At 45.3% G+C, this 23507-nt stretch overlaps 1 protein-coding gene across 3 annotated transcripts in view; it reads right to left on the bottom strand.

Moving 5' to 3' along the window:
- The window catches only part of FAT3 (FAT atypical cadherin 3), an 805898-nt gene that overhangs the window by 74950 nt on the left and 707441 nt on the right, over window positions 1-23507 (bottom strand). For all 3 annotated transcript variants that reach the window (XM_086383385.1, XM_086383384.1, XM_086383386.1), the window contains one exon: window positions 4350-4739. In XM_086383385.1, the coding sequence (XP_086239511.1) occupies window positions 4350-4739 (390 nt within the window). The remainder of the gene's footprint in view (window positions 1-4349; window positions 4740-23507) is intronic.

Raw genomic sequence — 23507 nt, 5'->3', positions numbered from 1 at the left:
CCTCCCTGAAGCTGATTTTCTCATATGGAAAAAGGGGGAGATAACTAGCAGGAATTGGTAAACAACAAGAGTCTGGCATATTTGCCATATTAGATGACAGTGCTAATTATGATAGTTTCTTGTTCATATTTACTGGATTATCCAACAGAAAATGGACCTTCGTTACCCTCCGGCTCAAGAAGCACATATTCCTTGAGTTATAAGGGGATTATGTCCAATGGCCAGAAGGTGTCAGAGACTCATTTTTCTTATCTGTGAATAAGGGGCTGCCTTGCTCATTCATGGGGGGGAGGTAAACAAATGAAAATGGCCAGAAAGAATGAAGGGATGGAGCCAAAGCAAAAAGAATACCCAGCTGTGGATGTGACTGGGGATAGGAGCAAGGTCTGATGCTGTAAAGAGCAATATTGCATAGGAACCTGGAACGTCAGGTCCATGAATCAAGGCAAATTGGAAGTGGTCAAACAAGAGATGTTAAGAGTGAATGTTGACATTCTAGGAATCAGCAAACTAAAATGGACTGGAATGGGTGAATTTAACTCAGATGACCATTATCTCTACTACTGTGGGCAGGAATCCCTCAGAAGAAATGGAGTAGCCATCATGGTCAACAAAAGAGTCCGAAATGCAGTACTTGGATGCAATCTCAAAAACGACAGAATGATCTCTGTTCATTTCCAAGGCAAACCATTCAATAGCACAGTAATCCAAGTCTATGCCCCAACCAGTAATGCTGAAGTTGAACGGTTTTATGAAGACCTACAAGACCTTTGAGAACTAACACCCAAAAAAGATGTCCTTTTTGTTATAGGGGACTGGAATGCAAAAGTAGGAAGTCAAGAAACACCTGGAGTAACAGGCAAATTTGGCCTTGGAATACGGAATGAAGCAGGGCAAAGACTAATAGAGTTTTGCCAAGAAAATGCACTGGTCATAACAAACACCCTCTTCCAACAACACAAGAGAAGATGCTATACATGGACATCACCAGATGGTCAACACTGAAATCAGACTGATTATATTCTTTGCAGCCAAAGATGGAGAAGCTCTATACAGTCAGCAAAAACAAGACCAGGAGCTGACTGTGGCTCAGACCATGAACACCTTATTGCCAAATTCAGACTTAAAATGAAGAAAGTAGGGAAAACCACTAGACCATTCAGGTATGACCTAAATCAAATCCCTTATGATTATACAGTGGAAGTGAGAAATAGATTTAAGGGCCTAGATCTGATAGATAGAGTGCCTGATGAACTATGGAATGAGGTTCGTGACATTGTACAGGAGACAGGGATCAAGACCATCCCCATGGAAAAGAAATGCAAAAAAGAAAAATGGCTGTCTGGGGAGGTCTTACAAATAGCTGTGAAAAGAAGAGAAGCAAAAAGCAAAGGAGAAAAGGAAAGATATAAACATCTGAATGCAGAGTTCCAAAGAATAGCAAGAAGAGATAAGAAAGCCTTCCTCAGTGATCAATGCAAAGAAATAGAGGAAAACAACAGAATGGGAAATACTAGAGATCTCTTCAAGAAAATTAGAGATACCAAGGGAACATTTCATGCAAAGATGGGCTCGATAAAGGACAGAAATGGTATGGACCTAACAGAAGCAGAAGATATTAAGAAGAGGTGGCAAGAATACACAGAAAAACTGTACAAAAAAGATCTTCACAACCGAGATAATCACAATGGTGTGATCACTGACCTAGAGCCAGACATCCTGGAACGTGATGTCAAGTGGGCCTTAGAAAGCATCACTATAAACAAAGCTAGTGGAGGTGATGGAATTCCAGTTGAGCTCTTTCAAATCGTGAAAGATGATGCTGTGAAAGTGCTGCACTCAATATGTCAGCAAATTTGGAAAACTCAGCAGTGGCCACAGGACTGGAAAAGGGCAGTTTTCATTCCAATCCCAAAGAAAGGCAATGCCAAAGAATGTACAAACTACCACACAATTGCACTCATCTCACACGCTAGGAAAGTAATGCTCAAAATTCTCCAAGCCAGGCTTCAGCAATATGTGAACCGTGAACTTCCTGATGTTCAAGCTGGTTTTAGAAAAGGCAGAGGAACCAGAGATCAAATTGCCAACATCCACTGGATCATGGAAAAAGCAAGAGAGTTCCAGAAAAACATCTATTTCTGCTTTATTGACTATGCCAAAGCCTTTGTGTGGATTACAATAAACTGTGGAAAATTCTGAAAGAGATGAGAATACCAGACCACCTGACCTGCCTCTTGAGAAATCTGTATACAGGTCAGAAAGCAACAGTTAGAACTGGACATGGAACAACAGACTGGTTCCAAATAGGAAAAGGAGTACGTCAGGGCTGTATATTGTCACCCTGCTTATTTAACTTCTATGCAGAGTACATCATGAGAAACGCTGGGCTGGAAGAAGCACAAGCTGGAATCAAGATTGCTGGGAGAAATATCAATAACCTCAGATACGCAGATGACACCACCCTTATGGCAGAAAGTGAAGAGGAACTAAAAAGCCTCTTGATGAAAGTGAAAGAGGAGAATGAAAAAGTTGGCTTAAAGATCAACATTCAGAAAATGAAGATCATGGCATCCGGTCCCATCACTTTATGGGAAATAGATGGGGAAACAGTGTCAGACTTTATTTTTCTGGGCTCCAAAATCACTGCAGATGGTGATTGCAGCCATGAAATTAAAAGACGCTTACTCCTTGGAAGGAAAGTTATGACCAACCTGGATAGCATATTGAAAAGCAGAGACATTACTTTGCCAACAAAGGTTCATCTAGTCAAGGCTATGGTTTTTCCTGTGATCATGTATGGATGTGAGAGTTGGACTGTGAAGAAAGCTGAGTGCCAAAGAATTGATGATTTTGAACTGTGGTGCTGGAGAAGACTCTTGAGAGTCCCTTGGACTGCAAGGAGATCCAACCAGTCCATTCTGAAGGAGATCAGCCCTGGGATTTCTTTGGAAGGAATCATGCTAAAGTTGAAACTCCAGTACTTTGGCCACCTCATGCGAAGAGTTAACTCATTGGAAAAGACTCTAATGCTGTGAGGGATTGGGGGCAGGAGGAGAAGGGGACGACAGAGGATGAGATGGCTGGATGGCATCACTGACTCGATGGATGTGTCTGGGTGAACTCCAGGAGTTGGTGATGGACAGGGAGGCCTGGTGTGCTGTGATTCATGGGGTCACAAAGAGTCGGACACGACTGAGCGACTGAACTGAACTGAACTGAACTGATGAAAGAGCTTGGAGAACATTGATATAAACACTATGAAAATAAAAGGATGAGCATGTTTACTTTTCAAAGATCAGGCAAGTTTTTTTCTGAATTACCATCTTCATTTACTCAAAGTAGCCTTAATGCATATTAACTCCATCAGGAAAAGAAAGCCCTGGGGTTCTATTTTTGTTCTCTTGGTTTCTCTCTAGACATCTTTTCCCCAGGGGATGCCGCATCATACCCCAAGTTTGCAAAGGGTATGGTGAGAAATGGAAGTGCTCTGGCCAGGAGGAGTGAAAGTGAACATGTTAGTGGCTCAGTCATGTTCAGCTTTTTGCGACCCCATGGACCAGCTGCCTCCATTCGTGGGATGTTCCAGGCAAGAATACTGGAGTGGGGTGTACTCAGGGATCAAACCCGGGTCTCCTGCATTGCAGGCAGACTCCTGACTGGCTGAGCCATGAGGGAATTTCTAAGGATGCCCCCTGCCAAATTTCAGCTCCATGCTGTGGGCTCACGGGGCAAATCCTTGGCCTGTAGGTTTGCCTTAGGATTTTTCAGGTAGGAAAGCTCAGGAGGAGTAGTGTGGTTCAAGATGGGGAGATAGTATTTGCAGACGGAGCCTAAGAGTTTGATTGGGTATCTCTCTTTTCTGTTGGCTTGTTGTGTTAACTTGGGCTGTATGTCTTTCTGTGTGAAGTGATCCTGGAGATTCGCCTCCACTTGGCCTGTCCGCACTCAGGCTGTGGGTCTCTGGTCACCTCCCAAGGCAGACATTAAAGAGTGATCAGCGTGGTCACCTTGAGACCTTCTCAACTCAGCACCCAGCCAGCTGGAACGGCCACTGTGTTTGATTCTAGCCCCTGGAGAGGGAAATGGCAACCCACTCCAGTATTCTTGCCTGGAGAATCCCATGGACAGAGGAGCCTGACAGGTTCATGGGGTTGCAGAGTTGGACGTGACTGAGCAGCTTCACTTCATCCTTAGAACAGAGCATCACAGGGCACTCTGGAGTCTGGGTGTGGGTCCTGCTAGGACATTTGCTGGTCCACTCAGAAGGGTGATTGATTAGAAAGGGCCAGGAGGAGAAGCAGGCTATGGCAAAGCCTTGCATGCTAAGTAGGTTGCTGTTTACCCACCTGTCTTTGGATTGATCCTAAATTTCCGCTGCTCATTTCCAGACCGGATGAGATAGGTAATCTCAGCATTTGTGCCTATATCTTTGCTGGTGGCAAAAACGGCAAGGACTTGGGTACCAGGGGAGGTGTCCTCAGGCACCGACACCAGGTAGTCCCTCCTCTCGAACACAGGGGGGTTGTCGTTGACGTCCAGGACGGTGATGCTGATGGTGGCCAGAGAGGACAGCGCCCGGCCTGGGCTTTGGTCGGTGGCCTGCACGCGAAGGGTGTAGGAGGACTGCTGCTCTCGGTCCAGTGGGCGCTCCAGGACGACGATGCCGGACAAGCTGTCCACGGAGAAGAACCCATTGGCCGAGTCGGCCAGGGAGTACACGACCTTCCTGTTGACGCCTGCGGAAGACAGAAGGCGGGCGTGAACAGGGGCGTGGCCGGACGCCCTCTGCAGAGGAGGACGGCTCTGCCAACTGTCTAAGGGGCACGCAAAGGAGCACGGGAGCTGTAGCATGGTTCCTACAGCTTCGGTCCCACAGCAAGTTCAGCTTGTAAAATACATACACCCAGACCAAACGGTAAAGAAATGGAAAACACTGGCCTCGAAAATCAGAAAGAGCTGGATCTAAAGCAGAATGCCTTGCAGGCGTCACGCTGTTATAAGGCTTTAACTAATGTTTTCAAATAACTGACTAGCTGTCTTGATCATGTTAGAAAGACTGACTTCAATTCTTTTGGCTCTTGTGGTTTCCAGAAGTCACATTCTTTCTTACCTGCCTATGTCAAATAAGATGAAAATGATTTGGAAAGAGGAAAGAATATATAGGCTATAATTATTCAAACCCTCGACCAATTTCTTTATATATTTATAATCCCCATCTGAAACTATTCTACTGAGGATTACCACATATCTTCTAATAAACAAGCCAGGATCCTTAAAAAAAAAAAAAAGAAATGGTTGAATCTTCTTAATATATTAAAGAATCCCATGAATTTAAACTCCAAGATACCAATAAGTATAAGGATCAAGATGTGCCACAGAAAGAGAAGTATAAATTAATGAATTAATTACTTTGACACATTTTTATCTAGAATCTATCAGACATTATTCTAGGGGCTAGAGAGTCCCATAATGGTAAGGGTCTGACATTTCATGAAGGAAAATATTACATTCTAGTGAGTGTAAATAAGACATCAACAAGAACAATGAATGTAAAATATATGGGATGTGAGGGAGGAAAAGGGAGAAAAATGAAGCCGTGAGTCGGGGGATCATGAGTGCTGGGGAGCTTGGGAGCTGGAGGGAAGGGGGTGGTTATTTCAATACAGCAGTGGGAAGTTTGCACTTGAGTGAAGATGCAAAGGAGGGAAGGAGGGGGCAGCACAGACATCTGGGGAAGAGATGGCAGGTGGGGACCCCTGGGAGCAGGGGCGTTCGTGAGTCAGGCTGGTGTGACTGAGGAGATGCGGGAGCGCATTGGCGTAACCAGAGCTGAGGAGAGACACTTGGAGGTAGAGAGACACGGGAGGAGGGAGAGGTAGGAGGAGGGACACGTGGGAGGAGGGGGATGAGGGAGGAGGGGGACGTGGGAGGAGGGGGACGTTGGAGGAGAGGGATGCGGGAGGAGGGAGAGGTGGGAGGAGAGAGAGGTGGGAGGAGGGAGATGTGGGAGGAGGGAGAGGCAGGAGAAGGGAGACGCGGGAGGAGGGAGATGTGGGAGGAGGAAGGGGACGCAGGGGGAGGGAGACGCGGGAGGAGGAGGAGAGACGCAGGGGGAGGAGGGAGACTGGGTGAGGAGGGAGACATGGGGGGAGGAGGAAGACGTGGAGGCGTAGGGAGACGTGGGAGGAGGAGGAGAGACGTGGGCGGAGGAAGGGGACACAGGAGGAAGGAGATGTGGGAGGAGGGAGACATGGGAGGAGGAAGGGGATGCGGCGGTAAGGAGATGCGGGAGGAAGAGAGACGTGGGAGGAGGAAGGGGACACAGGAGGAAGGAGATGCGGGAGGAGGGAGACATGGGAGGAGGAGGGGGACGCGGGGGTAAGGAGATGCAGGAGGAGGAGGAGAGACGCGGGGGGAGGAGGGGAACGCGGGAGGAAGGAGACGTGGGAGGAGGAAGGGGACATGGAGGGAGGGAGAAGTGGGAGGAGGAGGTGAGACGCGAGAGGAGGAGGGGAAGGCAGAGGGAGGAGGAGGAGGCGGCGGGAGGAGGGAGAGTGGGGAGGCGAGAGCAGGGCGCTGACTGCATGGGGAAGATTTCACGGGCGGTGGTCCCGGTGGTGAGGTGGGAGGCCTGGTGCCTCTGAGGAGGAGGCACGTGATGTGACTCAGCTATTCACAGGCGCTCAGGCGGCTGGTGCTAAACAGAACAGCAAGACAGGAGGCAGAAGAGACACAGGCCTCCCAGTGTCCAGAGCAGTGCTATATACAACAGTCAAGACACACAGGCAACCGAAGTCGGCATCAAGAGAGGAATGGATAAAACAGATACAGCACATATATACAATGGAATATTACTCAGCCATAAAAGGAATGAAATTGGGCCATTTGTAGGGGTGTGGATGGACCTAGAGTGAAGTGAGTCAGAAAGAGAAAAACAAATATTGGATATTAATGCATATACGTGGAATCTAGAAATATGGTACAGATGATCTCATCTGCAATAGAGAAACAGAGCTGCAAACATAGAAAACAAATGTATGGATGCTAAGGGGACAAATGGGGAGTTGGGGTGGGATAAATTGGGACTAGGATGGACATATACACGCTGTTGATGCTATGTACAAAATAGATAACTAACGGGAACCTACTGGATAGCTTGGGGAGCCCTACTTGGTGCTCTGTGGTAACCTGAATGGGAAGGAAATTCAAAAAAGAGGGTATATATGTTTATATATAGCTGATTCACTTTGCTGAAGAGTAGAAGCTATTAATATTAATTATTAAATAGGCAACATTGTGAAGCAACTATGCCCCAATAAAATGTAGAAACAAGCAAAAAGACAGGAAGTGGAGACCTGCTGGCAGTCCCTGCAGGAAGACGGGCAGTGATAAGGGCAGCTGGGACAGACGGTGGAGCTGGGGGTGCGAGGCAGTCAGGATCCAGGTGTACTCTGAACAGGCAGGAGTGAGAAGTGAGGGGCCCGAATGAATTCAGAATTCGGAGATGGGGAGAACAGACGGAGCTGGCAGGGCATGGATGTAAATGTCAGAGAAGATCCCAGAATGACTCTTGGGTTTTCGTCTGAGCCACTGAAAAGATGATGTTTTCATCAGCTACCATGAAGGGCTTCCCAGGTGGCACCAGTGATAAAGAATGCGCTTGCCAATGCAGGAGACGTGAGAGACTTGGGTTTGATCTCTGGGTTGGAAAGATTCCCCTGGAGGAGGAAATGGTAACCCACTCCAGTGTTCTTGCCTGGAGAATCCTATGGACAGAGGAGCCTGGTGGACTACAGTCTATAGGATTGCAGAGTTGGACACAACTGAAGTGACTTAGCACACACACATGCCATGAAGAGGGCTGAAGGAGGACTAAAATCTGATCAAAAGATCATGGGCCCCATTGGGATAGACTGAGTGCGAGATGGGCATTTTATATTAAAGTGGAGATTCAAGTAGAAAGTTTGTACAGGAGGCTGGAGATCAGAGGAGAGGTCCAAACTGGAGTTATATTTTGAAAGGTCATCAGCATTCAGAGAGCCAGCAGAGCCATAAATGGATGTGATCATAAGGGAATAAAAAAAAAAAAAAAAGAAATCCAATGGCCAGCAAACCTAGAGCATCCCAACAAAGAAGGGAGAGATTTCGTCAGAGCGTGGTTTCTAGTTCTATGACTCAAAGAAATGCCCTTCGTTATCAAAATGTCATTTTACCTTAATATATACTAAAGCTAAAACATACAAACCAGGAAATATCCATTAACAACCAACAAATCAGTGAATGATGATTGGATCAACTTTCGGTTCTGAAGATTGATTATACTATTTTTATCCTAGGATCTCAGCACTTCAAAATGGTTTATTATAAGCCTCCAAGTCTCTAGGAGTTATAGTTTATAAGCAAAATAGAACAAATTCATGGGTGGAAAAGCATCATGTTGTCCTTAATGCTCTTAATGAAGACAGTATGACAGCTACCTGAAAATGTCTTTTGTGAATCACAGATCCTTAGACTATAAGCTCTTAGAGGGAGGATCTACATATGTGCTGTTTTCTCTTATAGCATCTCACCATGGGGACAGGCCTTTGGCATTAATAAGAGGTAAACATTTTATTCCCTCAGTGTACAATTTCCCTTAAGCCAAAATTCCCAGCAAACCAATAAAATCACGTATCTGGAGGGAATGACATAAACTGCATTATGTGGCTTTAACCAAAAGGTCAACATTGAGAGTCTGCTCTTGGTTCCATTCCAGAGAGCCCATTTTTCCCAAAGTTTCATCATTTACTTTTATTTCTCTTTCAAAACCATCACCCTGTGATATATAAACACCAACCTCTGATTTTATTGGTGCTGGGATTAAAAACAAGAAGTCATTCCTATTTCCTTGCTGCCCCTTGAAATAAGGCCCCAAAGCAAAGCTTTAGGGATGCTTTCTGGCTATTTTTAGAAGTGGCTGCAAGACTAAATTATCCATCATACACTCCTGGGGTGAATACATGGAGGACTGCAGAGGTGATCAAGCTTGTACCTGAAAAAGAATAACCCTGCCTGGGTGTCTGAGTGATTGTATGTCCTAGAAGCTGCCCTGACCGATCTGATGGCCTTGGGACAACTCTCAAAGGGCACAAAGATGCATTCATGGAAACACACCGGCGATTGACATAAATATACCACTTCCCTCCTTGTTAGTTGCTTAGTTGTGTCCGACTTTGTGCAAACCCGTGGACTGTAGCCTGCCACGCTCCACTGTCCAGGGGATTTTCCAGGGAAGAATACTGGAATGGGGTGTCATTCTCTTCTCCAGGGGATCTTTCTGACCCAGGGATAGAACCCAAGTCTACTGAATTGCAGGCAGATTCTTGACTGTCTGAGCCACCAGGGAAGACCAAGAATACTGGAGGGGGTTGCCATTTCTTTCTCCAGGGTATCTTCCCCTAGGAATCAAACCTGGGTTTCCTGCATTATAGGTAGATTCTTTACCAACTGAGCCACAAGGGAAGCCCAAATATACCACATGGGTTTTCAAATCACATATTCCCTGGGAATTTGACTCCCCGCCAGCATATGGAACACCACTATCCCCAACAATAAGGCGTGGCAGGATATTCACGCAGGACCTTTCGTCTGAACACTGGCCGACAAGATCACCCCCTTCAGAGACGCACAAGCTGAGGGCTGGGTGATCCGCCTGCTGCTGCAAGCGTTTTTAGGTAAACATGAGGGACAAAGTCCTCTTTCCAGGAGATCTGCTTCTGGATAAGCTTCCTCTTCAGGCTTGAAGACCACGCAGGAAGAAAGCAATTTCTGACTGTTCTGAAAGCCAGCCTGCTCTGACCGGCTGAGCTGGGAGAGGCAGGGGCTGGGTTGGTGCCCTGGCGCTCTCTGTGGCAGCAAGACCCGAAGGCGAGGTGCTTCTCATGGCTGCCTGTGTGTCCTTCACTGGGACCAAGAGCTGAAATCTAAAAATATTCCTGTGTTCCCAGCCTGCAGATTTCTCGCCCAGCCTTCGGCTCTGCACAGACACCCATGCAGGACAGCGGTGTTCTCTGAGCATCCAGCCCTGTGGCGGAAGCCCTGCGTTTACAAGGCTGACATCAATCAGCGACGCAAAGACCACGGCTCCCCTTTGGGCAGGTTCTGTTAATTTAAAACTTGGTGACAGGGTTTTTCTGCTTTAGCACAGCAGAAAACCATCCCCTGTCCCACACGTTGCTGACCCCAAGTCCCCGCCCCCCATACACTGTTTCTGACGGTATCCTGGGCATGCACACCTGGAGGAGCAGGGAGAGTTATGGTTGACCTCACCTTTCTGTACCAGTCAGTCTGACATGAAAGCCGCACTAGAAAAGGTGGGGGTAGGGCACCCAAGCCACACACCTGCTCAGAGGTGTCACTTATGATCTGGTAGCTGAAGAAAAGAGCAGGATATATTTTTGGAATGTATTAAAACTCCAATTTGGACACAATTGAAACATTTCATTAGTTTCTAGCAATGAAGTCAGATGCATAAATACCAACGTGCAGGCAATAATTTTGGTGGAGCCCTTGGGTCTCTGCTGTATTACTATGCGATAGGGGTGGTCTTTGTTAAATGAACGCATGTCCTGTCCCTAAAATGGAAACTTTCTATCCAAGGGTGTTTGATAAATGCCATCCTTCAAATCTCGATCCTTCCCTACGTACCTGGCAGAAAATCTGAACCCGAGCAGAAGACTCGCTTGCTAATTGGCCTCATGCTCTCACTGAATGTCATGACATGTTATATTAAGGTAAAACATTAACCCATCGTTTTGCGTCTATGTTTTTCAGTATGTAATTCTCTTCTCCAATTTGCACCTAATTTAATGAGGATGGAGCTATTTAGCTTCTCAAGATGCTGAAATGCCAGACTACCAAGTATGATTTTCATTGCATGTGAAGTGTCTGCACGTTAACTGTAGCAAATGGAGCAGGCAGGCCTTCAGAGGATTAAAATCAAGTAAAAAGAGAATGACTAAAATCCCAATCTGTTCGAGGAAGTAATAGGTAGTGGCATTTTGTGGAGTGGGCTGGGAGGAAAGAAATAGCACATACAAGTTCCCAGGAGGGAAGGCTGTGAAATCCTGGGGTCGGGGGCAGTTTCCAAGGGCTTCTATATTCACTTGTTTTAAAGGTTTCTAAGTGGAAGTTAGGTTCCTCTCATTTGGGCCAAATGGAAATAGATTATTTGGATGGGGGGGCATGGACTGTATGGAGAAGGAAATGGCAACCCACTCCAGTATTCTTGCCTGGAAAATTCCATGGACAGAGGAACCTGGCAGGCTGCATGCAGTCCATGGGGTCACAAAAGAGTTGTATATGACTTAGTGACTAAACGGTAAACAAATGGACTGCATATAAACGTCAAAGTTTAAAATGAGAGCAATGTGGTCCAATGCTGAAAGACAGAAGACCTTGCTTGTAACCCAAGTACACTTGTGTAGCTTAACCTTGTTGGGTCTCAGGTGTCTTCATTTTTAAAATGATAGAACCTAGGTCCACTGAGATCTAAAATGATCTTCCAGCACTATTTTTTATTTGCAAATTAAATTAATTGGTGTTGGTTTCATTTCTGTTTTCAAAGGGCTCATCCTCTCCTCCAACTGGCCATTAAATCGCTGGACCGCGGCATCCCTGGGCAGAGTTAGCAAAGGAAAAGTCCACATTAAACCTGGTGATGACGAGCTACTGGAATCTTCTGGATGGGATGAAAACTAAACACAGCAGATTCATGCCATTTAGTTACGTGTTGAGAGTTCACACGTACACTTTACAGCAAGGCTTTTACATCTCAGCAAGAAATAACGTTCACTGCCAGGATCATCTGCAAGGATCTCACCTAGTGTCAGAATAACTCGGCTTGATAGTTGAGATTGTTAAAGGTGTTAGAGTCAGCACCAAAACCAAATGGCCAGAGCAGTCAACACAGCAAGATTGCTGAGATTTTTTAAATCTGGTCTTTAAAAAAACACTGTCTCCTCTCCTTGAGAGAGCAAGCTCCCTGAGCTTCACAAACCTACATGAGCGCTGCTCTCACTTTGGGGTCTCACGTGGCAGGGCGCTGACCCTGTCAGGGCAGGGCCTTCTCTGTGACATTCACCTTCCACCCTCAGCAGCTGCACAGGATCTGGTCTGTCCATGGCACACAGAAAATGTGGACTGTACTAAATTGCTATAAACTGGCTTTTATAAACAGACATGAATTTATACAGAATAGATATCTGGGGGAAGATAATTTGAAATAATCTCAGCAATCAGACTCTAGTAACACTTTGCATTTTGGTTCTAATCACTTATTTTTATATCAGCTTGATATATAGACATGTCATAATTTATACACAATAATAGGAATGCATTTGTCTGACCAACGTACACCTTCATGGAACCAGCGTCCTCAGAGCATTTCAATTGCCCCCTAATGTTCCTTCATGTCCCGTGGCTGTCTGCCCCCAAATTCCATGACCTAGGCAAGCTAATAACTTGTTTTTGAACCAACACTTTCTCCTGCCTGCATGACTGCCTATTCATCAGTGCTTGAAATCCCACAAGTACATTTAGATTTCAGTCTTTATGACCCAGTCTTGGTGATTAAGGCACATTCTTATTTAAGCTATAAGGATTATCTTTCGAAGAAAAATGCTAAACAAAGCTTTGGTTCTTGAATATGTCATTACATTCCTTTGCAACAGCCTTATCCTTAAAATATAGCACTTTTGAGAGGCACAAGAGTTCTGTCTGTCTCACTGGAGACCCTGGTTATGACCCTCCCATTTAATAAGGATTTGTCAAGAGCCACTTGTTTGACTATCACGGGCACCTTGTTGAGAGAAGTAGAGCCCAGAAGACACCTCCTTAACTCTAGGAGCTTAGCAACTTGACAAGGAATTACTCATACTATTAACTATGTATTTAAGTAATACCTAAACTATTTGCTTAGGGTTAGAATGCCGAGTTCTTTTGATTCTACCTCTGAGAGCTGTCCTGTTTGTGGCCGGGGCTTAGAGTCAGATAAGGCTCCACCCTCTCTCACCTACCTGGCTGCAAGAGACTTCTAATTGCAAACTCAGACTCCATCCTCTCCTGACTAAACCTAACCAGAGTTAAGCTCCTAAAACTCTGGGTCCAGTCCTGCCCCAGCTGCTCAAGGTTGTCACTGCCTTATCACTTCTTTCAGCAAGAAGTAAAAATGGGGCGCTTTCCTGGTGGTCCAGTGGTTAAGATTCCACGCTCCCAGTGCAGGGGTCCTAGGCTCCACCCTTGGTCAGGGAACGAGGTTCCACAAGCCATGCCGCAACTAAGAGTTTGTGTGCCTCAGCTGATTTTGCATGCTGCAACTAAAGTCCAGAGTGCCACAAAGGAAGACGGAAGGCCCTGCGTGCTGCAACCTGAGACCCGGGACAGCCGAGTAAATACAAACGGATCATTAAAAAAATGAATAAATAAAAGATCGAGAATGGCTTTCCAGTCCTTTGCAGTCTGGTCGCAACTCACACTCTCCATGTCATTCCCAGCTCCAGTGCCACAGGGGACGGTCTGTTCGAGTCTCTCCTGAGGACACACGCGCACTCACTACTGCAGTTTTCTGCTCACGCTATCACTTCTACTCAGATCACCGTCTTCCCCTCCTTGCCAAAATCCTGCATGTTCTTTGCAGGTTCTGGGACAGCCTCCTTAATTTCCCTTCTTTCTGCTTCCTTAACATCATTTTCACATTCTCAGTAGCTATATTTATGTCCTCTCTCCCACTAGATTAACATATCATTGAGGCAGAGGGACTGGGTCTTTTTCTTCCTTTACATTTTATTTTTTCCCCAGTTTTATTGAGATATAATTGACATACAGCCTGTATAAGTTTAAGGTATAAAACATAATGATTTGACTTAACATAAATCATGAAACGATTACCACAGTAGGTTTAGTGAACATCCATCATCTCATATAGATGTAAAATTTTTAAAAAAGAAAAAACATTTTCTTTGTGATGAGAACTCACATAAGATTTACTTTTAACAGATTTTATATAAGACGTGGCATTGCATGCCTGCTCAGTTGTGCCCAACTCTTTGCAACACTTTGGACTATGGCCCGCTACATCCTCTGTCCATGGGACTCTTCAGGCAAGAATATTGGAGTGGGTAGTCATTCCCAACTCCAGATTTTCCGACCCAGAGACTGAATCCATGTCTCCTGCATTGCAGATGGATTCTTTACCTGCTAAGCCATCAGGGAAGCCCATATATTACATGCAGTGATGTTAATTATATATGTCATGTACATTATATCCTTAGTACTTAATCTTCTTATAACTGGGAGCTTCTATCTTTCCACTGCCTTCATCAATGTTTCGCACGTCCACCCACGACCAAAGGACTGTATCTTATCTTTGTACCCCGGTACTGAACCCAGGGCCTGGCACATAATAGGAGAGAATGAATGCTGAACTGCAGAGGAAGCAGCCAAGGGACCACAGCAAATGCCTGATGAGCCTGCTAACATGACAAAGGCAGGGGTGGTGTGCATACTGCTCTTGCACGTCCACCACAAATGCACGTGCCAAAGAACTGAAGGCCTCACAGAAGTGCCACGTGGAGAAGTCAGGGATGGTTAATACTAAAAAGGAACAGAAAATACTCATAGATGTATACAAGGTTGCTGCTAAATGGATATCTGCATTTGTGAAAACTAAACAAAACTGGTAACCACTCAATTTTCCAAGAACAAAAACTGGTTGAGTAAATTATATACATTCAGCTACTGAAAAAAGTGAGTTCTAAAACAGTATTGAGTTTAGGAGCACTTGTGTAAAGGAAAGGGCAGAAGAGACTTTTATCAAAGTGGCAACAGTGATTAGAATTCACTTATTTTTTCTTTCTGCCTATCCTTCCAGACTTTACACAGTGGTCACAGACCACGCTTGCAATAAGTAAAAGAACTACTATAAAACTCATGTGCATAGAAAACAGTTCTTAATATCAGTCTTAGAGAGTAGCCACATTTTCACATTATTTTCAAACCTGTTTAATCCTCAACATACACATTATGTGAAATAATTGTAGAAAAAGATGCCCATCTGTTCTATAAGATTCTTTTCCTGATGTTTCCATTCCTCACTTTAGCTTTTATAGAAAAAAGATTTTTTGGTCAAGGTTCTCATTATAAAGTTATTTCAAGGGATACATTTGTAAAACCATTTTTTACGCTTAATTAAGCAGTTGAATAAAATTGCTTGCCTAAAATTCTTCCCTCATTTGTGGGAGGCAAATACAATTCCATCACAGTGAAGGAACTCAAGCTGACCATTCTTTTCTGTCTTTAAAATATGCCTTCAGATGATAGGAAATAAAACAGAAAGTTGCCATGAGGAGGTCCATGGAATTGCAATTACTTCTGAAGTCAGAAATGACTTTTAAATAGACTCTCTAATTAGGTCTGTTTTAAGTGCCTTTTAGAAGTTTTTCATTGGGTGATAACTAATCCTGGCACATTCCCACAGGCAAAATACCAACTCTGGGGGTCAGTAGTCCCTTTTTACTGTCGTTTTGAATAATCAAAAAAAAAAAAAAAGACAGAAGGCAGCACCAGATGCAGAATCAGGGAAATCCTGACTGTACCATAAACCTCTTGGGAACTTGTCACTTGGGCTGGCACTGGCTTTGCTGGGCAAGACTGGCACACCATTTGAGGTCTTGGAACATAAAAATGCGGGCACCCTTGTTTAACAAATGCTAACAAACAAGCTTATTTATGAAACAGAAACAGGCTCACAGACATTGAAAACAAACATGGTTATCAAAGGGAGAATGAGGGGGAAGGATGAACAGGGAGTTTGGGATTAACAGATGTACACACTATATGAATAGAGAAGCAACAAGGGCCTACTGTTCTTACAGCACAGGAAACTGTATTCAATATCTCCTAATAACCAATAATGGAAAAGAATCTGAAAAAGAATGTATATACACACATACATATGTATATCTATCTATCTGTCTCTCTCTCTATATATGCATGTGTGCTCAGCCGTGTCCAACTCTTTCAGACCATATGAACTGTAGCCCGCCAGGCTCCTCTGTCCATGGGATTTCCCAGGCAAGAATACTGGAGTGGGTTGCCCTTTCCTACTCCAGGAGATCTACCTGACCCAGGGACTGAAACCACATCACCTGCATTAGGAGGTGGATTCTTTACTACTGAGCCACCTGGGAAGCCCATACACACTCAGACACACACACACACACACACACACACACACACACACACACACACGTCAATATCTTTGTATATATCTCTGAGTCACTTTTTTGTACACACCTGAAACTAACGTGATATTGTAAATCAACTATACTTCAATTGCAAATAATCTCAAGGCATCAAGGCAGCCAGAGCAGAGCATTAAACCAACATGGGGCCTTTCTAAGCAGGAGGCCCTGCACAGTTGCAAAAGTTGCACACTGATAAAGCTGGCCTCATTCTGAGACTGCTTTCCATGGTCTCTCAAAAACTGCAGCTCATTAGGCTAAACTCAAGCATCTATGGTTTTGTAGTTTGCTAACTGGGATAGCCAATAAATAAATAAAATTAACTCATCAACCAAGTACTCAAAAGTCCATCCTTGCTGGGGCACAGAACTTCTAAACTGAACTATTAAAACTGTTTCCTGAGTGAGTCACTGACTATGACCATTTATCCGTTCAATAAATATTCACAGGACTTTCCTGTAAGGTAGGCAATGAGATATGAAGCAGACTGGATCACAGCATCTCAACCCTCAAACATCTCCTATTTCTAAAGAAACAGACATGCATATACTCAAACATCTCCTATTTCTAAAGAAACAAACATGCATATAGTAGATTGTTGGAGAGGGGTGGCCAAGGAAAGTTTCCCAGAGAAGGAAACAATTGAATTGATCCATGAAGGAAATTCAGGTGTTGAAAGGAGTACCAAAGTGGGAAATTGCCAAGAACAAAGGGCATTTTGGGTGTGTGAACATACGTGAAGTTAAGAAAGATGTAATAGTAAGCAGGGCACTCAGAGAAGGGTTAGGGATCAGTATTTCAAAATTCTAAGTTTAGAATGGCAGGTTTTGAAGCTTTTTGTTTTTGGAGCCACTAGGAAATTACCAGGGCTGCTATTAATAATTATAGCTAGAGTAAATAAAAATCTGGGCACAAGTTAATGGATATGTCAGCAAAAAGAGAAGAAGGAAGATTGGAAGGAGTGAACTGGAGTGAGTGTGCAGGCGGGAAGCACTATGTAATATAGGGGAAGTTATTCCAAAAGCTCCTCACAGACGATGGACAACATAATTGCACCTGTCTAGGAGGCTTCACAAGGTGAAATGATACCACATATCCTGAGGCAAAGCTGATAAGCACACCCCACTGAGCTTCAGTATATCCTGCAGAGGCACCAAGCCAAAGCTGGGGTCCTCAGATTCTGCATAAATCACTCAGAGGCAGATAAAAATTCCCCCTGACACTATAGTACTCCCTTGGTCCTGTCTTGTGTGCTGCTGCGTGTTGGAGCACGGCTGACCCAGACAGCTCAGAAGCCAGTCCCCGGCGTGTGGTGTCTATGGATGAGGCAGTGTGTGGACGGGGGAGCTCGCAGGAATGAATCACTGAGATCAGTTCTTAGAAGTCAGAATTCCCTGCCCGTGCCTGCTGCTGGAACACTTCACTAAGATCTTCTCTCTGAAAGGAATGTGGTGTTTCATTTGATAAGGACTGTTTTGACTCCCTGCTTGGGAGATGTTAAAAAGAGTAATAATAACAGCTTGTATGTGTCCAATGCAAAGACTCCTAAACCAGGGAAGACATCCCAGTCAACTCCAGAAAAAAATGCACGCCTAGCCCCATCCCAGACTTTCCGGAACAGACTCTGGAGATGCAGCCCTGCCTGTTTGTTATTTTTAAAGGCTCACACGGGGATTCTGATACGGATCCAGAGCTGACAGCCAGTTTGTCTTGCTTTTATGCATTATTTTATCTCTGCTGCTGGATCCTGGATTTGGGACGGGGTGGTCCCTAAGGCCCTCATCAGCTGAAAGCATCCTATTTTCTTGGGCACATCACACTGTTCTCCTGTGTGACTGGCCAAAATGTTTGTTGGGGTTTTTCTATAACATCTTATGGAAAAGCCTGAATGGGCTTTTTGACCAACCCAATATTGTCTCCGATGGAACTGGAGAGGGGAATTTCCAGCCTCTGAGATTCAAGGCAGCCCAGGCCGTATGTATGAGAAGCCCTGAGGAAGGAATCCACCTATGTTCTAGACATGACATTAAGGAATTTAGCTAGAAAGTCATGGTTCTCTCACTGGGAAAGGAAATGGCAGCCCACTCCAGTAGTCTTGCCTGGAAAATCCCATGACAGAGGCGCCTGGCGGGCTATAGTCCATGGGGTCACAGAACAGTCGGGCAGCACGGAAGCGCCTGAGCACGTCTTACTTCTTCTCACCCAGGCAGCTCAGCAGACCTGCACTAAGCGCATCCTGGGCAGTGGGGGCCTGGCCCCTGCTGGGCCACAGAGGTGGAGAGGCCGGCACATCAGCCCCCTTGGAGCTCGCGGTCTGGAGAGAACACAAGGAGCTCATAGCTCGTTTTTCCAGGGAGGAAGAGGAATTCAGAGAGGCGGGGAGACTTGTTTAAGGCTAGAGAGTTAGCAAGGATTGGAACTGGGATACTTAATCTGGTCTCATCCCAAAGCTACTGTGTGATGTCAGTTTTCAACGTGCCGGGACACGTGACCCAGAGATGATGGGGCGTCACAGACTAAGATGTTGCCTGATGTCCTGCGGAGGATGTGCTGATGCTGCTGGTGGGTAGAGAGGTCAGGGAGCGATTTACGGGCTGGGAGTCATTTACTCAGGACTACTACTCATCTCACAGATGCTTGAGAGGGGCCACCATGCCTCTTTGAACCGCACTTTCTCCATCTGCTGGCAGGAAGGTCAAGGTCTGTTAGAGCTGTAGCAAGACATCAGGTGTGAGGGTTTGGGGCTCTGCAGAGCAAGGCTAAGATTATCTGTTTTGATATCTGTACGACAGACTAAGGCTTTTGCCCACAAAGTGCTCCCAAGAATGGCTCATGTCTCTGTCTTTAGGGGCAATTATTTAGCTTTTACAAACATTTTAATAGTCTCTCAGCTGCCTTCAAAGATTTAAGGCTTCAGAAAATAACAGAGCTTTGGGGAAGGAAAAAAACATATTACATCATTTGACTTGTATAGCTTAGAGGTAAAAATTTCTAAGGTGTTAAGGAAAGACATAGAATATACAATACTTAAGAGCAGGCAGGTTGACATCAGACTTGAATCCTTCTCATAACATCTTTAGGAACATGTATATTTATATGGATATATGTATAACTGAGAAGCTTCCCAGATGGCTCAGGGATAAAGAATCCACCTGCCAGCAAGGAGACATGGGCTTGATCCCTGGGTCGGGAAGATCCTCTGGAGAAGGAAATGGCAACCCACTCCAGTATTCTTGCCTGGAGAATCCCATGGACAGAGGAGCCTGGTGGGCTACAGTCCATGGGGTCACAAAGAGTCGGACACAATTGAATGACTGGATACACATGTATAACTAAACCACTTTGCTGCACACCTGAAATTAACACAACATTGTAAATCAACTATATTTCAATAAAAAATTTTTAAATAAAAATACAATTCTCACTTCTGTCAGAAAAACTAATGATTGTATTAAAAGCTATTAAAATAGAAAACAAAACAACTCCAGTATTTTCTGGTAGAAATTACTAGAGAATAGAAAAGCACTTTGTACTGAGGTGTCAGGGGACCCTTCTTTTAGATCCAGCTTTGCCACTAAAGAAGTCATCTTGGGTAAGTCTCTTTATCTTTGAGCCCCAGCTTCCTTCTCAGAGAAAAAAGGGTTTGACTGGATCTAGCCTTCCACGCATAGCACCCCAAGATTTGCAGGGGCTGTGACTCACAAGGGGACTGGGCCAGGTGCCCCACGGGGGAGGCGTGGATCCCTGAGAACAGCCACAAAAGAGCAGCCAGCAGCTGTTACGTCATCTCTCCCGCAGTCTGTGTCACTGCAGCTGCGCACAGTCTGGCTGAGCCACTCCGTCTGGAGGGAAGGCCCTGTGCGGACTCACCAATCCGCGTGCAGGGGCCCGTTTTCCTTCAGCATAAAGCCCTTGGAAGAGAATGGCCATGGGAGAATCCTTAGGGGTATGTGGGTAGAATTCAGAAGGCCCGTGAACTTGCACTAGTCTGTTAGCTCTGTATTGCTCCATGCCAAACAAGCCCAGAACTTACCGGCTTAAGCAATAAATATCTAGTATCCTATGGTTTCCATGGGGCAGGAATAGCTTAGCTGGCTGGCTGTGGCTCAAGGCTTCTCACGAAGCATCAGTCAAGCTGCTGGGCTGGGCTGTGTTTTCATCTGAAGGCCCCAGAGGAGGCTGCGTTCTCTCGAGTTCACTCGTGCAGTTGTTGGCAGGCCTCAGGCCCTTGAGCTGTAGGCCCCTCACAGACCTGCCTTCCCATGTCCTAGCTGTCTCCCCAGGGGAGTGATCCAAGCCAGAGTTAGAGGGCCTGCTCTGCCCTGAACTGTGTCCCTCTCAGATAGACCCAGGACCTGGGGTTCCTGGCTGCAGTGCTGCAAAGCTTGTACCTGGACACACCTCTGTTTGAGTTAATAATACAAAGAAACTATATGCAACTAAAAGTAACTGTGTGCATGTGTAATTGGGGCAAATTCTGGACCAAAAAGATTCAAAAAGACAAAAAACAAACAAAACAAACAAGAACAACCCAATTGCCATTTCTGAGAAGCTGGGAGCAGGCGTGTAAGAGGGTGCTGTGCCTGCTCCCTGGACTCAGCACCACAAAGGGGTGGGCAAGCTACGCAAGCCACCCATCTGGCCCAACCCCTGGACACACCCCTTCCCTCACTCCATGTAATGCACCAGTCCCCAACCGTTTTGGCCCCAGGGACGGGTTTTGTGGAAGCCAATTTTCCATGGATGGGGTGGGGGATGGTTCAAATGGGGTCATGTTAGCAATGAGAGTGATGGGGAGCAACAGATGAAGCTTCAGCCAGCTCACCCGCTGCTCACCTTCTGCTGTGACCCCGTTCCTAACAGGCCACAGACTGGTACCCATCCTCAGTCTGGGGGTTGAGGACCCCAATATAAGGAGAAGTGATGCTCACCCCTCCTCGGGAAGCAAGCAAGGGAGGATATTGCTTGTTTTTGTTCCCTCTTGCAGTCTGCACAGGAGCCCCAGTAAAATTTTGCCTGAATTTCTTGTTTGGCTTCTAGTCAACTTCCTCCAGGGAGAGCCAAGAATCCTAGTTGGTATCACCCCCACCCATAAATCCATATGTTGAAGAGTCAACCCCCTATGTGACTGTATTTAGAGCTAGGGCTCTTGAGGCATTAAGGTTAAAGAAGTCATAGGGTAGGGTCCTAACCCAAGAAGATTGGTGGTCCAGAAGAAGAGGGGGACAAAGAGTGCTCTTTTCCTCCCTGCACACACCAAGGAAAGGTCATGTGAGCGCCCGGTGAGAAGGCGGCCACCTGCAGGCCAGGAACTGACTGTGCTGGCACCCTGAGCTGACATCCAGCCTCCAGAACCGAGAAAGTGAATTTCTGCTGGGTAAGCCACTCAGTCTGTGGTATTTTGTTATGGCAGCCCGAGCAGACTAAAACAGAGAGCATGACCAAGGGGGAAGGAACAGTCTTTCTGTAACCTGATCTCAGGAGGGATACCAGCCATCACTTCTACCACATGCTATTCATCCGAAGTGAGCCAGGAGACTTTCCTGGTGGTCCAGTGGTTAAGACTCTGTGCTTCCAATGCAGGGGGTGTGGGCTCAATATCCAGCTGGGGAACTAAGAAACCAAATGTTGAATGGCTTGGCTAAAAGAAAAAAAAATTATTTAAAAAGATTTTAAAAATATTAAAAAAAAGGTGAATCTGGAGGCAGTTTAAGTCCATTCAACTTTCTTTTTTTTTAATATAAATTTATTTTATTTATTTTTAATTTGAATTTATGTATTTAATTGGAGGCTAATTACTTTACAATATTGTATTGGTTTTGCCATACATCAACAAGAATCCGTCACGGGTGTACACATGTTCCCCATCGTGAACCCCCCTCCCACCTCCCTCCCTGTACCATCCCTCTGGGTCATCTCAGTGCACTAGCCCCAAGCATCCTGTATCCTGCATCAAACCTGGACTGGCGATTTGTTTCTTATATGATATTATACATGTTTCAATGTCATTCTCCCAATCATCCCTCTCCCTCTCCCACAGAGTCCAAAAGAATGTTCTATACATCTGTGTCTCTTTTGCTGTCTCACATACAGGGTTATCATTACCATCTTTCTAAATTCCATATGCATTAGTATACTGTATTGGTGTTTTTCTTTCTGGCTTACTTCACTCTGTATAATAGGCTCCAGTTTCATCCACCTCATTAGAACTGATTCAAATGCATTATTTAACCTAGATGTCCATCAGCAGATGAATGGATAAGAAAGCTGTGGTACATATACACAATGGAGTATTACTCATCCATTCAACTTTCAAGAAGAGACATGGGACTACCAAGAGGTGGGGGGTCATAGAGGGTCATCCTTAGAAGCTGCCTACAACACTGGGAATAATTTAAATCTTTACTTTGATTAACCTCTAACTGGACTTAGCATCACATTCAATTGTAAATGCAGACAACCAATCATGGCACCCCACTCCAGTACTCTTGCCTGGCAAATCCCATGGACGGAGGAGCCTGGTAGGCTGCAGTCCATGGGGTCACTAAGAGTTGGACACGATGGAACAACTTCCCTTTCACTTTTCATTTTCATGCATTGGAGAAGGAAATGGCAACCCACTCCAGTGTTCTTGCCTGGAGAATCCCAGGGACGGGGGAGCCTGGTGGGTTGCCGTCTATGGGGTGGCACAGAGTCGGACACGACTGAAGCGACTTAGCAGCAGTAGCAGCAGTCACTACAGGATGAGAAGCACCTGCGATCTGGTAACCAATCACTGCTATTTTCATGCTGTTTTACAGTTGTGGCACATATCCCTGTTTACCACCACTCCAAAATATCAAAATTATGAGATCTACCATGTTAGATCGTATTTAATCTACTAAAGCAGACATTCATTTTACTACGCACTAAGACCAAAAAATACCTGGATGCACCATTTCATTTCTGACCTTTTGCATTTTACTTTATGAAGTGTAAAACATTATTCTGAGAAAAAATCTGTAGGTGTCACCAAACTGTCAATGTATTGGTGGCATAAAATGTTTAGGAATCCTTAAGCAAGTGGCTCTGCAAGTATGGTCCTGGGAACAGCAGCATTAACTTGCCCTGGGAATTACTCTGACACACAGATGATCAAACCTCCTCCCAGACCCGATCAGAAACACTGGGGGTGGGGCTAGTAATCCCCAGGTTAACAGGCCCTCTAGATGACTGGTGCGCACT

The sequence above is a fragment of the Bos grunniens genome, chromosome 29 (genome assembly GCF_055505025.1).
Source record: "Bos grunniens cultivar Pamir isolate PY7600 chromosome 29, Bosgru_T2T1.0, whole genome shotgun sequence".
Taxonomy (NCBI): domain Eukaryota; kingdom Metazoa; phylum Chordata; class Mammalia; order Artiodactyla; family Bovidae; genus Bos; species Bos grunniens.
The sequence above is the reverse complement of the archived record's forward strand: the minus strand, read 5'-3'. Positions and strand labels throughout refer to the sequence as shown.